Source organism: Capra hircus, chromosome 3, assembly GCF_001704415.2.
Source record: "Capra hircus breed San Clemente chromosome 3, ASM170441v1, whole genome shotgun sequence".
NCBI classification, from domain to species: domain Eukaryota; kingdom Metazoa; phylum Chordata; class Mammalia; order Artiodactyla; family Bovidae; genus Capra; species Capra hircus.
The window spans coordinates 102,819,443-102,832,155 of record NC_030810.1 but is presented as its reverse complement, the minus strand read 5'-3'; the positions used below and the strand labels follow the sequence as shown (position 1 = coordinate 102,832,155).

The window sequence follows — 12,713 nt, the reverse complement described above, 5'->3', positions numbered from 1 at the left end:
ACCAGGGTGTGGATCAGCTCTAAGCACAACATTATATCTCTTCCAGCCGTGGGAGCCTCACACCCCACCCGACTGCCCCCCATCCTCCCGCTCTGATCTGTACAGCAGAGACAGGCTGACCTCCCTGAGCTTATAACACTTTCCCTCAGTCAAATGTATTCTACGCACTGCAAAGCCTGTATTCAAGTGGCTCACTCTCTAAATCTGTTGCCAGCCGCTCTCCTTCCCCTCAGTGTGCTTCACAAGTTTTGTTTTCTACCATCTGCATTTCTATTCCTGCCCTTAGAAATAGGTTCATCAGGGCCTATTTTTCTACATTTTCAAACGTATGTGTTAATATACAATATCTGTTTTTCTCTTCCGTGACTTAAATCCTCACTCTGTGTAAAAGGCTCTAGATTGGTCCACCTCTGTTCACTCTGAGTCAGATTTGTTCCTTTTTATTTGGTAAATAATATTCATTGTATATATTGTGCCACAACTTCTTTATCCAGTTCTGTTGATTTGCCATCTAGGGTTGCTTCATGCCTGGCCAATTGTATAGTGCCACAGAAATCACTGAGCGTAACACATGGAACCTTCAAAATTCTCCAAGCCAGGCTTCAGCAATATGTGAATCTTGAATTTCCTGATGTTCAAGCTGGTTTTGGAAGGCAGAGGAACTGAAGATCAAATTGCAACATCTGCTGGATCATGGAAAAAGCGAGAGAGTTCCAGAAAAACATGTATTTCTGCTTTATTGACTATACCAAAGCCTTTGACTGTGTGGATCACAATAAACTGTGGAAAATTCTGAGAGAGATGGGAATACCAGACCACCTGACCTGCCTCTTGAGAAATTTGTATGCAGGTCAGGTAGCAACAGTTAGAACTGGACATGGAACAACAGACTGGTTCCAAATAGGAAAAACAGTACGTCAAGGCTGTATATTGTCACCCTGCTTATTTAACTTATATGCAGAGTACATCATGAGAAATGCTGGGCTGGAAGAAGCACAAGCTGGAATCAAGATTGCTGGGAGAAATATCAATAACCTCAGATATGCAGATGACACCACTTATGGCAGAAAGTGAAGAGGAAGTGAAAAGCCTCTTGATGAAAGTGAAAGAGGAGAGTGAAAAAGTTGACTTAAAGCTCAACGTTCAGAAAACGAAGATCATGGCGTCTGGTCCATCACTTCATGGGAAATAGATGGGGAAACAGTGGAAACAGTGTCAGACTTTATTTTTTTGGGCTCCAAAATCACTGCAGATGGTGACTGCAGCCATGAAATTAAAAGACGCTTGCTCCTTGGAAGGAAAGCTATGATCAATCTAGACAGCATATTCAAAAGCAGAGACGTTACTTTGCCAACTAAAGTCCGTCTTGTCAAGGCTATGGTTTTTCCTGTGGTCATGTATGGATGTGAGAGTTGGACTGTGAAGAAGGCTGAGAGCTGAAGAATTGATGCTTTGAACTGTGGTGTTGGAGAAGACTCTTGAGAGTCCCTTGGACTGCAAGGAGATCCAACCAGTCCATTCTGAAGATCAGCCCTGGGATTTCTTTGGAAGGAATGATGCTAAAGCTGAAACTCCAGTACTTTGGCCACCTTATGCGAAGAGTTGACTCATTGGAAAAGACTCTGATGCTGGGTGGGATTGGGGGCAGGAGGAGAAGGGGACGACAGAGGATGAGATGGCTGGATGGCATCACCGACTCGATGGACATGAGTTTGAGTGAACTCCAGGAGTTGGTGATGGACAGGGAGGGCTGGTGTGCTGCGATTCATGGGGTTGCAGAGTCGGACACGACTGAGCAACTGAACTGAACTGAACTGAATGATGAAATAACTTCATAACTTGTTTAGTAGCACAGCTTGGTGCCACTGCTTCATTCTTGCTAAAGTACCAGGAATTGTACTCTTTGCCTTCATTTATATTGAATCATTTATGCAATAAATGCTCAGTGAAAAGTCTTATTATTTTGCAATGTCTTGACTCCCAGATAAAATTTCAGGGACCTCCCCCTTACTCCCAACAAGGGACCTGCAAGTCATACTTTGAAATTTCTGTTCTAGCATCCTATCCATAATGTGACTGGGTTTTCAAAAAAGGCAACTCCTTTCTCGGCCTAGCCGCATCGGCCCCGGAGGCAAGGCAACTTACCAAGCCAAGAGATGTGGAAGATTTAAAACCTCACAATTAAAATAAATTAATTAATTTAAAAAAAAACCCAAACCTCACAAATTTACCATCTCAATAAAAGTAGCCTCCCAGGGCTGTCATATGCTGAAGAAGGGTCGGATTGAAGGAGGGCTAAACAGCTTCTGAAGGATTTGAGGAACAAGATCAAACTATTAAAATGAAGAAAGCTCAGCCTACTATCCATTTGTATGCTCATTCTCACAGAAATTGGAAAATTAGTTATTTATGTGTAAAGTTTTTTTTATTTTTTTAAAGCAGAAATCTGTTATCTACAGAGGGGTCAACAAAAACAAAAATATCATTAAATAGGGAAGGCAGCTTCAAAAAAGTTTTGGTTCTCAGAACCAAGAGCATCAGAGGTGAGGGATTCCTTACTCTTTGTGAAAATTACTCACTCTTATCTTCTGACTTGCCTTCTCTGAAAAGGAGCAATCACTGCATTCTTCACCTATCATCCACTTGGAGAGAGCAGTGCCAGTTCCAGTTAAGAATGTCCTTTAAATACATCTCCACTCTTCAGTATATACTTTAGTTGGAAATTCCATGTGACAAAATGGGTAATACACATGTCATTTCTCCTGCCTTTCAAAGCATGATAATTATCTAGAGAAAAAGCCTTTGGGCCACTGAATTTTGATCTGAACTAGCTGTTCTTTATGAAGCATGAGCTTTATTTTTACTTGAAAGAATAACTGAGAGCCAAACTGTGGTTAGTCAGATGGGTATTCAGCAGACATTTCTTCAACAATGAATTAAATGAGCCTGTCATTTTAAGGAAAACAGCTCACAGTATTTGTGGCAATCAGACCCTAAGGTACTGCTCCCAACAGTTCCCTTCCTGATATTTATACTTCATGTAATCCCTTCGCCTTGAATGTGGACCTGTGATGTTACCTGCTTCTGACCTACAGATTACAAAAAAGGATATGGTATTACCATTCCTGTGATTTTGTCATGTGTATGACTGACTAGCAGATAGAGCTAGACATTCCCCTTCCAGGCTTGATGAGGAAAGAGCCCATGTGCCCGTGTTGGAGAAATTCACTTGGCATGGAATTTTGGAGCCCTAGGAATTGCAGGTGGATTCTAGGAACTGAGAGAGGAGTCCACTGGACAGCCAGCAAAAAGCTGGAACCACAGGAAATGAATGCTGCCAACAAGCTGAATGAGCTTGGAAGTTAGCTACAGCCTGGTGGACATCTGGATCACAGTCTATGAGACCCTGAGCAGAAGACTCAGCTAAACTGTGCCTTAGTCTCCTAATCCCTGGTAGGTATGAGACAACAAACATGCGTTATTTTCAGATGCTAGGTTTGTTGCCACTTGTTAAACAACAATAGTATTTATTGCCAATGATTAAATGTGAACTTTTAGCAAAATTATAATTTTGAAAGACTTATGCTGTCTTGGTTACTTGATTGCACTATGAGCTTTACAACTTCCAACACTTCATGCTTTTTCTCATAATATAGTGGGGATATTAATGAATGTGATTTCTATAATATATAATGAAATATGCTAAGATGTATAAGATCTGCATAAATCAATGAACCAATATTTTCAATATGACCAATTTTTGATGCTAGAAAATCATGTATAAATGATAGGTAAAAGTGTAAGATAGACAAATGATTAAAAAAATGTTTGAAAAGCCTTTATATTGAAGTTTTATATCAATTCCATTTAATACCTCCTTAATAATTTGTGATTGAATTTTATTTTTTCCATTTTTGAAGATTTCTTTATTTTTTTTGTTTCTTCATTATTTTATTTTATTTTTTTTAATTTTTTAATTTTTTTAATTTTAAAATCTTTAATTCTTACATGCGTTCCCAAACATGAACCCCCCTCCCACATCCCTCCCCATAACATCTCTCTGGGTCATCCCCATGCACCAGCCCCAAGCATGCTGTATCCTGCGTCAGACATAGACTGGCGATTCGATTCTTACATGATAGTATACATGTTAGAATGCCATTCTCCCAATTCATCCCACCCTCTCCCCTCTCCCTCTGAGTCCAAAAGTCCGTTATACACATCTGTGTCTTTTTTGCTGTCTTGCATACAGGGTCGTCATTGCCATCTTTCTAAATTCCATATATATGTGTTAGTATACTGTATTGGTGTTTTTCTTTCTGGCTTACTTCACTCTGTATAATCAGCTCCAGTTTCATCCATCTCATCAGAACTGATTCAAATGAATTCTTTTTAATGGCTGAGTAATACTCCATTGTGTATATGTACCAAAGCTTTCTTATCCATTCATCTGCTGATGGACATCTAGGTTGTTTCCATGTCCTGGCTATTATAAGCAGTGCTGCGATGAACATTGGGGTACATGTGTCTCTTTCAATTCTGGTTTCCTCGGTGTGTATGCCCAGCAGTGGGATTGCTGGGTCATAAGGTAGTTCTATTTGCAATTTTTTAAGGAATCTCCACACTGTTCTCCATAGTGGCTGTACTAGTTTGCATTCCCACAACAGTGTAGGAGGGTTCCCTTTTCTCCACACCCTCTCCAGCATTTATTGCTTGCAGATTTTTGGATCACAGCCATTCTGACTGGTGTGAAGTGGTACCTCATTGTGGTTTTGATTTGCATTTCTCTAATAATGAGTGATGTGGAGCATCTTTTCATGTGTTTGTTAGCCATCCGTATGTCTTCTTTGGAGAAATGTCTATTTAGTACTTTGGCCCATTTTTCATTGGGTCACTTATTTTTCTGGAATTGAGCTGCGTAAGTTGCTTGTATATTTTTGAGATTAGTTGTTTGTCAGTTGCTTCATTTGCTATTATTTTCTCCCATTCAGAAGGCTGTCTTTTCACCTTGCTTATATTTTCCTTTGTTGTGCAGAAGCTTTTAATTTTAATTAGATCCCATTTGTTTATTTTTGTTTTTATTTCCAGAATTCTGGGAGATGGATCATAGAGGATCCTGCTGTGATTTATATCTGAGAGTGTTTTGCCTATGTTCTCCTCTAGGAGTTTTATAGTTTCTGGTCTTACATTTAGATCTTTAATCCATTTTGAGTTTATTTTTGTGTGCGGTGTTAGAAAGTGATCTAGTTTCATTCTTTTACAAGTGGTTAACCAGTTTTCCCAGCACCACTTGTTAAGGAGTCTTTACTCCATTGTATATTCTTGCCTCCTTTGTCAAAGATAAGGTGTCCATATGTGTGTGGATTTATCTCTGGGCTTTCTATTTTGTTCCATTGATCTATATGTCTGTCTTTGTGCCAGTACCAGTACCATACTGTCTTGATGACTGTGGCTTTGTAGTAGAGCCTGAAGTCAGGCAAGTTGATTCCTCCAGTTCCATTCTTATTTCTCAAGATTGCTTTGGCAATTCGAGGATTTCTTTAGTGATTAGGTTTTCACATCAGTTTCTGCATTCACTCTGTTCTATATGTATTTTTTAACTGTTAATTTTGCAGTAACTGTAGATTCACAAGAATGTGTAAGGAAATGCACATCTTTGCCCCCATCTCCCCGATGTTAACATCACACATAATTGTAGCACAATATCAAAATCAATATTGGTACAATACATTGAGCTTATTAAGATTTCGCCAGTCATGGATGCACTCGTGTGTGTGTGTGTGTGTGTGTGTGCGTGTGTATAGTTCTGTGCAATTTAGTCACAGGCGTGGTTTTGGGGTCCATGTCTCTAGCCCTAGTGGGGACACAGGTTGGAACACATAGTACAATTACAGTTGGCAGCAAAAAAGGATGCACTATGTTTACTTTTATTCAAACTTGGGAAAGTTCGAGGAAACTAGTGAAGGTGTTAGTCAAGACAAGAGAAGGCATGCTCGTATAATGAGTTGGTAAAATTCTCTGTCTTATCTGTGAAGACATACTTTGATCACCTAAACCTATAATTATTATAAATGGCTTTTTATTTCTTCTTTTTTTTTATATTTTTTTCCTTTCAGCAATTTTCCCTGTCTTACAAAGATTCTCCATTCTTGCATCATCATTCAAAGAAAATTCTCCTTTTATGCAACAGCAAATGTTGGTTGAAAGCAATAAATAACCCCAGGATTCAAGTTCTAAACTGTGTTAAGAAATTGTCATTATTATGAACCATGAAACCAAAGTGGTTTAGAAAATGAAGCATATATTATTCCAAAAGATCAAACCTATGTCATATGTTTTCTTGGAAAAAAAGACATGAATATCAAGAATTCTAACTCATGTAACCCTCTAATGTGGATTGAGATTAAAATTTTAAAAGAGTGACAATTATGATGCGTAGTTATTTATAGGATCGAGTAGTCCTAGTCACGGGCTTCACAGGCGAATTAGTGGTAAACAACCTGCCTGCCAAAGCGGGAGATGCAAGAGATGCAGTTTTGATCTCTGGGTCAGAAAGATCCCCTGGAGGAGAGCATGGCAACCCACTCCTTGCCTGGAAAACCCCATGGGCAGAAGAGCCTGGCAGGCTATAGTCCATAGGATCGCAAACAGCTGGACATGAAGCAACTTAGCAGCCATGCAGTCCCAGTAACAGAGAAGTGGAGCAGCGGGAGGTTATCTCCCAACTAATACACAAGCCCCCTGAAATTCCTCGAATAATTGGGCAGCCGTGCTGCTAATATGGGCATCCTGTATCACCTGGCAATTTGAATGACAGTGGCAACTCAGTGTTAAAAGAGTGAGGTTCGGGATGTTCCTTTCTCCATAATGGCTGTATCAATTTACATTCTCACCAACACGGCGAGAGGGTTCCCTTTTCTCCACATCCTTTCCAGCATTTATTATTTGTAGTTTTTTTGATGATGACTATTCTGAAGAATACGAGGTGATATTTCACTGTAGTTTTATTTGCTTTTCTCTAATAATGAGAGATGTTGAGCGTCTTTCCATGTGTTTATTGACCATCTGTATGTCTTTGGAGAGGTATCTGTTTAGATCATCTGCTCATTTTCTGATTGTTTTTCTGATGAATAATTGAATGAGCTTATTGTATACTTTGGAGGTTAATCCTTTGTCAGTATGGAGATTCCTTAAAAAAAAAAAAAAAGACTAGGAATAAAACTCCCATATGACCCAGCAGTCTCACTACTGGGTGTATATCCTAAGAAAACCATAATTGAAAAAGACACATTTACTCCAATGTTCATTGCAGCACTATTTGCAATAGCCAGGGCATGGAAGCAACCTAGATGTCCACTGAGAGACAAATAGGTAAAGAAATTTTGGTATGTATATAAATGGAATACTACTCAGCTATAAGAGGAACAAATCTGAGTCAGTTGAGTTGAGGTGGATGAATCTAGATCCTGTTATACAGAGTGAAGTAAGTCAGAAAGAGAAAAACAAATATTGTATATTAACACATATATATGTCATCAAGAAAAATGGTACTGATCAACTTTTTTGCATGGCAGGAATAGAGACGCAGATGTAGAGAATGAACTTTTGGACACAGCAGGGGAAGGAGAGGGTGGGAAGAATTGAGAAAGTAGCCTTGAAACATACATTACCATATGTAAGCTAGATAGCCAATGGGAAGCTGTTGTATAATACGGGGAGCTCCAGCTGGTGCTCTGTGACATTCTAGAGGGGTAGAATGGGGAAGGGGTAAGTTTCAAGAGGGTGGGACATGTATACTTAAGGCTGACCCATGTTGTACCGAGAAAGCAGCACAACATTGTAAAGCAATTATCCTCTAATTGAAAATAAAAACAAAAAAGAGCATTGTCAAATCCACTGCATTGTCTGGGAGGTACATCCCACTCATCATTTCAGCAGACATCACATAGACTCCCATCGTTTGGCAGGTAGTTGGCGTGGGGGCGGCCAAGATTGGGGGTGGAAATGTTGGACATACAACAGAAAAGAGACAGAGGCAGAGGTAGAAGAACAGGATGACCAGTGTTGAAGGGAATTGAGTGCCCTGTGTGGGGAGATGCTGGAAGCCACTGGAAAAGTGGTTGGAGAGTGTTTCTTCCGAGTCAGAGACAGGAGGAAACAGCCTGTTGTCCTGTGGGAACTCCGTTATAGAACAGTCTTCATCCAAACCAAATTGTCTTCTTTTTCCTTCAGGACACATGAAGACTCATGCTGCTCCTAGGACAGAAAGAGTGTGAAGGTGAGGAAACCAAGACATATCTATGAAGAGAACCAAACATCCATTTCTTTATCTGCACAGATGAGAGCTGCAACCAAGCTGTGAACCTGCAGTTCACCAACCTTTGCATAGTTTGTGTTTCAAATTTCTCACATACAAGCAGTACCCTGCCCTCTAGTGCTGGCTGGGTGACCTGACATTCTACTTCCTGGAGAGGAAAAGGGCTGAAAGAAGAGGAGTAGCTGAGATGGTGAGAACTCCACCTTGGCCTGATAACCTCATTTAATCCTTGGTGGCCGTAGGTTCAAAGTCAGTGGGCAAGACTGCAGTCCTTGGTAGTGAATGGCGTGGACAGAGTAGTGGGCTTTCCCAAAAAGATTTAGTATGCATAGGGGGTTTATGTGGGATCACACACCCACACAAGATGTAACTGTACCCCCTTGCCTCTCTTCTGGGGCTGTGGTTCTGGAAACTGCTGCAGGGTTTTAGGAAGGTTCTGAAAAAATCTTGCCTCTAACTCATCAATATCTTGGACTGCTTTGCTTTTTTGAAACGTGCTAAAGAAGTGTTGTAAATAAATGTAATTTCAATTTGTAGTGTAGAAAATGTTTAAAATTTTTTTTTGTCAATTGACTTCTTTCTTTTATTTTTTATGGAAGTGTAGTTGACAAAGAATATATTACTTTCAGATGTACAACATAGCAATTCAACTTTTCAGTTCAGTTGCTCAGTCGTGTCCAACTCTTTGCGACCCCATGAACTGCAGCATGCCAGGCCTCTCTGTCCATCACCAACTCCTGGAGTTCACTCAAACTCATGTCCATTGAGTAAGTGATGCAATCCAACTATATCATCCTCTGTCGTCCCCTTCTCTCTGGCCTTCAATCTTTCCCAGCATCAGGGTCTTTTCAAATGAGTCAGTTCTTCTCTTCAGGTGGCCAAAGTTTCACCTTTTTTATATACATTAACTGATCACCACAATAAGTCTAGTAATCATCTATCACCAGTAAGTATTGCAATATTATTGACAGTATTTGCTGTTCATTACATCCCTGTGACATTTACTTTATAACTGGAACTTTTTACCTGTTAATTCCCTTCATTTATTTGGCCCATTACTTGAAAGTGAAAGTGAAAGTCGCTCAGTCATGTCTGACTCTTTGCAACCCCATGGACTATAGTCCATGCAATTCTCCAGGCCAGAATACTGAAGTGGGTAGCCGTTCTCTTCTCCAGGGGATCTTCCCATCCCAGGGATCGAACCCAGGTCTCCCAAGTTGCAGGTGGATTCTTTACCAGCTGAGCCACAAGATACGCCCATTACCCCAAACCCTGCCCTTTGGTGGCCTCCTGTTCGTTCTCCCTATCTTTGAATCTGTTTCTGTTTTTAGGTCTTTGTGTTTTAAAGACTCCACATATAAGTGAAATCATACAGTATTTGTCTTTCTCTATGTGACTTATATCACTTAGCAGTAATACCCTCTGTGCCCATAGATGTTGCTGCAAATGGCAAGATTCCCTTCTTTATTATGGCTTAGTAACATCCCATTGTGCATGTATACACCACATCGTCTCTATCCACTCGTCGATCAATGGACACCTAGGTTGCCTTCTGTATCTTAATTATCCGCTCTCCCTCAACTTTATCCTAATTTTGGTCTCATATGTATTAACCTCTTTTCCTTCTTAAACTTGCCTAAACTTTTCTTTTCCATTTTTATTTGCTGCATGGCTCTTATGTTCTACTTTGAGAAGTACCCTGTGTGTGTGTGTGTGTGTGTGGAGAGAGAGGGAGGCATGTGTGCCTTTATGTCGGTGTATATTTGTGTGAATGTATCTTCCTGTGAGACAGCAGTGAAGATTACCCCTTTCAGGTTCCTCCTAGGGCACACACTGTGGGTGTTACTCTCCTTTCTGCTGTTACAGTATTGGGGTCTTCATACTGGGGATCCAGCAAAAGAACAACAAAAAAAGAGTAAGTTGATTAAATCATTGTGTGTGTGTGTGTTATAATTTGGGGGATCTGTGTGTGTGTCTGTGTGTGAGAGTGTGGGTAGGTATGTGTGAATGAAGATGTGTGTGTGTTTGTGTCTGTGAGTGTGTTTAAGAGCTTGGCTCCATGTGTGGGGTACATCAGACAGGGAGAATGAGTGAAGAGCAGATAATCATGATGGAACAGGAATAATAATAAAGAAATAGGAACAGAATAAAGGCAGTGTGGGTAGAGTCAGAGATGGCATGAAGCAGACACCATCTACACTTAGATATGAATTATTTACTCTTTTGAGAAGAAAGTCCTGCTCTAACTCAGGGCCCAAAGTAACAGACTCTGGCAGTCTTGCCTGCTCTCCCAATGCCAGCCTAGCAATGCTGTGAGTGTAGTCACACACACACAGACACACACACATGTTCCCCATGTCTAGATCTGTTCTGACTGGAGCTCGCACAACCAGCCCTTGCTGCGGGCAGTTTCTGCTTCATGTGAAAGAACCGTGAAGGAAGCTATCAGCCAGGGACACATACAGTCTGCTATCGAGTTAAACATATTTAATGGGGGCAGAGCAGGGAAGATGCACTTGATTCCCCCAACCCCAACATCCTTCTTCAGATGAGCCCTGAGCAGCCGGAAGACTAGCTCAGCCAGTGAGCTTTTCAACCTGATTCGGAAGCTCAGGAACCCTCCAGACTGAATGTGAGGGAAGCTTTTTACAGGATACAAAGAAGTAGGGGTTATAATTCAGGGTGACGGCACACTAACTGCAAACGGGGCAACAGAAGCAGATGGAGGAGATTCAGCAGCTGGTGGTCAGTTCCTCAAAGGCGCGGCTGTGGACCACATTACTTCTGCTTGGTCTTCTGCTGAGCTGGCCCTGGGACGACTGGTGAAGGACATGGCTCCGGAACCTTGGGGTGGCAGGGCTCCGGGACCTTGGGGTGGCAGGGCTCCGGAACCTTAGGGTGGCAGGGCTCCGGAACCTTGGGGTGGCAGGGCTCCGGAACCTTGGGGTGGCAGGGCTCCGGAACCTTGGGGTGGCAGGGCTCCGGAACCTTGGGGTGGCAGGGCTCTGGCACTTTGGTGTGGCACGGCTCCTTGGTTTGGGGGATGCATGGTTCCTGGGGAGGAGGCTGGCAGGGCTGTTTCACCTGATGCTGCTGAAGCTGTGGAGGTGGGACACAGGGCTGCTTCTGCTGGTGGGAACTCATGCTTCAAAGGAGGCTGAACCTAGAGACAGAAAAGCTGACTCAATATTTGATTAAACAGAGAAGAAATCAAGTTAAATCCCAAATAGTTTCATTTCAGGCCCCTTTAAAAAGGAGAGTCTCTGTTTCTCCTAGCTAAATTTGATAAAAACATGCTTTGATAATTTCTGAGTTCTTTCAAGAGGAGGAGCTTAAAGGCAACTCATTTCTGTGCCATTTCAGGGGGATTCATTCCTCGGCTCCCTTTCTTCCTCAGACATGTCACATCCCTTATCGACAAAACTCGAAACCACATATTAAGTCATTTAGAAAGTGATGTAGAAAGAACTGCACTGTACACACCTCTCATATCACACAGAACACCTTGTGACTTATTGGATGAGTCTATACAATCTAAGCTCCTCTGACTTTACTCTGGCCTTTGTGTACAGAGGCCTCTCTGAAATGCTTCCCTTCCCATCTCTGTGTGCCCAAATACTCCTCCATCACAGCTCACATCATGCGTCATCACCAGCAGCTCTTCTTGAGCTCCCCCAAACTGCCACTGCCTTTCCCTGACCCCTCTCTGATCCCGGTCACGATCTGCTTCAGATTTCAGCTACATCTGTATACAAGCATTGTCTTCCCTGCTAGGCTGTAAGTTTGCCAAGTAAGTTCTGTGGCCGTTTGATCCCCTCCACAGTACCTAGCACTGTGCCTTAAATATAATAAATATTCAGTAGAGGTCCATCTTATGAATTAAAATTTGTATAATAAGTTATCAGAAACAGAATAATGCTGTTGCTGAGTGTGTTCTGAGTTCCAGTGGTAACACGACCACTAATTTACCTTGAGAACTTACAGAGATTGTCCTCCTTTTTGACCCCCAATTCCATAACTGTCCACTGAAGGGGCTACCTTCACCAGCTCTAATGTCCTTTCAAACCCAAACCACGTTTCATTTAAAATAAAGACACCCCAGTATTCTCTCTTCAGCCCTCTTACACGTGTTTGCCTCTGTCCATTTTCCAACAATGATAAAATAAAAATTTCAAATGGATTCTAATCAGAGACTCACCTAGTCCACAGAGAAGAACAGATTGTCTGGTTGCTCCAGTCGGTTGTGAAGTCAACGGGCCAGCTGGCCTTTTATATAATGAATGAGCCCTGCCTCAAGGAAATACAATCATCGGGGGCCCCCTCTGTTTTCCTTCCTTACCTGTCAAACGTGATTCACCTGATTCCCCTCAATTATCAGTTGGCTCAGCTTTTGTGA

The 12,713-nt window shown here is 41.6% G+C and overlaps 1 protein-coding gene across 2 annotated transcripts; it reads right to left on the bottom strand.

Moving 5' to 3' along the window:
* LOC102183026 (cornifin-A-like) lies at window positions 10,790-12,645 on the bottom strand. 2 transcript variants are annotated; one of them, XM_005677560.3, is made up of 2 exons: window positions 12,516-12,645; window positions 10,790-11,480 (listed from the first exon to the last, which is right to left on the bottom strand). In XM_005677560.3, exon 2 carries the CDS (start codon window positions 11,459-11,461, stop codon window positions 11,096-11,098), a length of 366 nt encoding a protein of 121 aa, XP_005677617.2. In that variant the 5' UTR covers window positions 11,462-11,480; window positions 12,516-12,645; the 3' UTR covers window positions 10,790-11,095. The 2 variants fall into 2 exon arrangements, with proteins under 2 accessions (XP_005677617.2, XP_013817819.2); XM_013962365.2 differs by having other exon boundaries at window positions 10,790-11,495; window positions 12,516-12,561.

Bases quoted from the DNA above. Each gene is read 5' to 3' on its own strand.
- LOC102183026 (XM_005677560.3), bottom strand. From the start codon at position 11,461: ATGAGTTCCCACCAGCAGAAGCAGCCCTGTGTCCCACCTCCACAGCTT.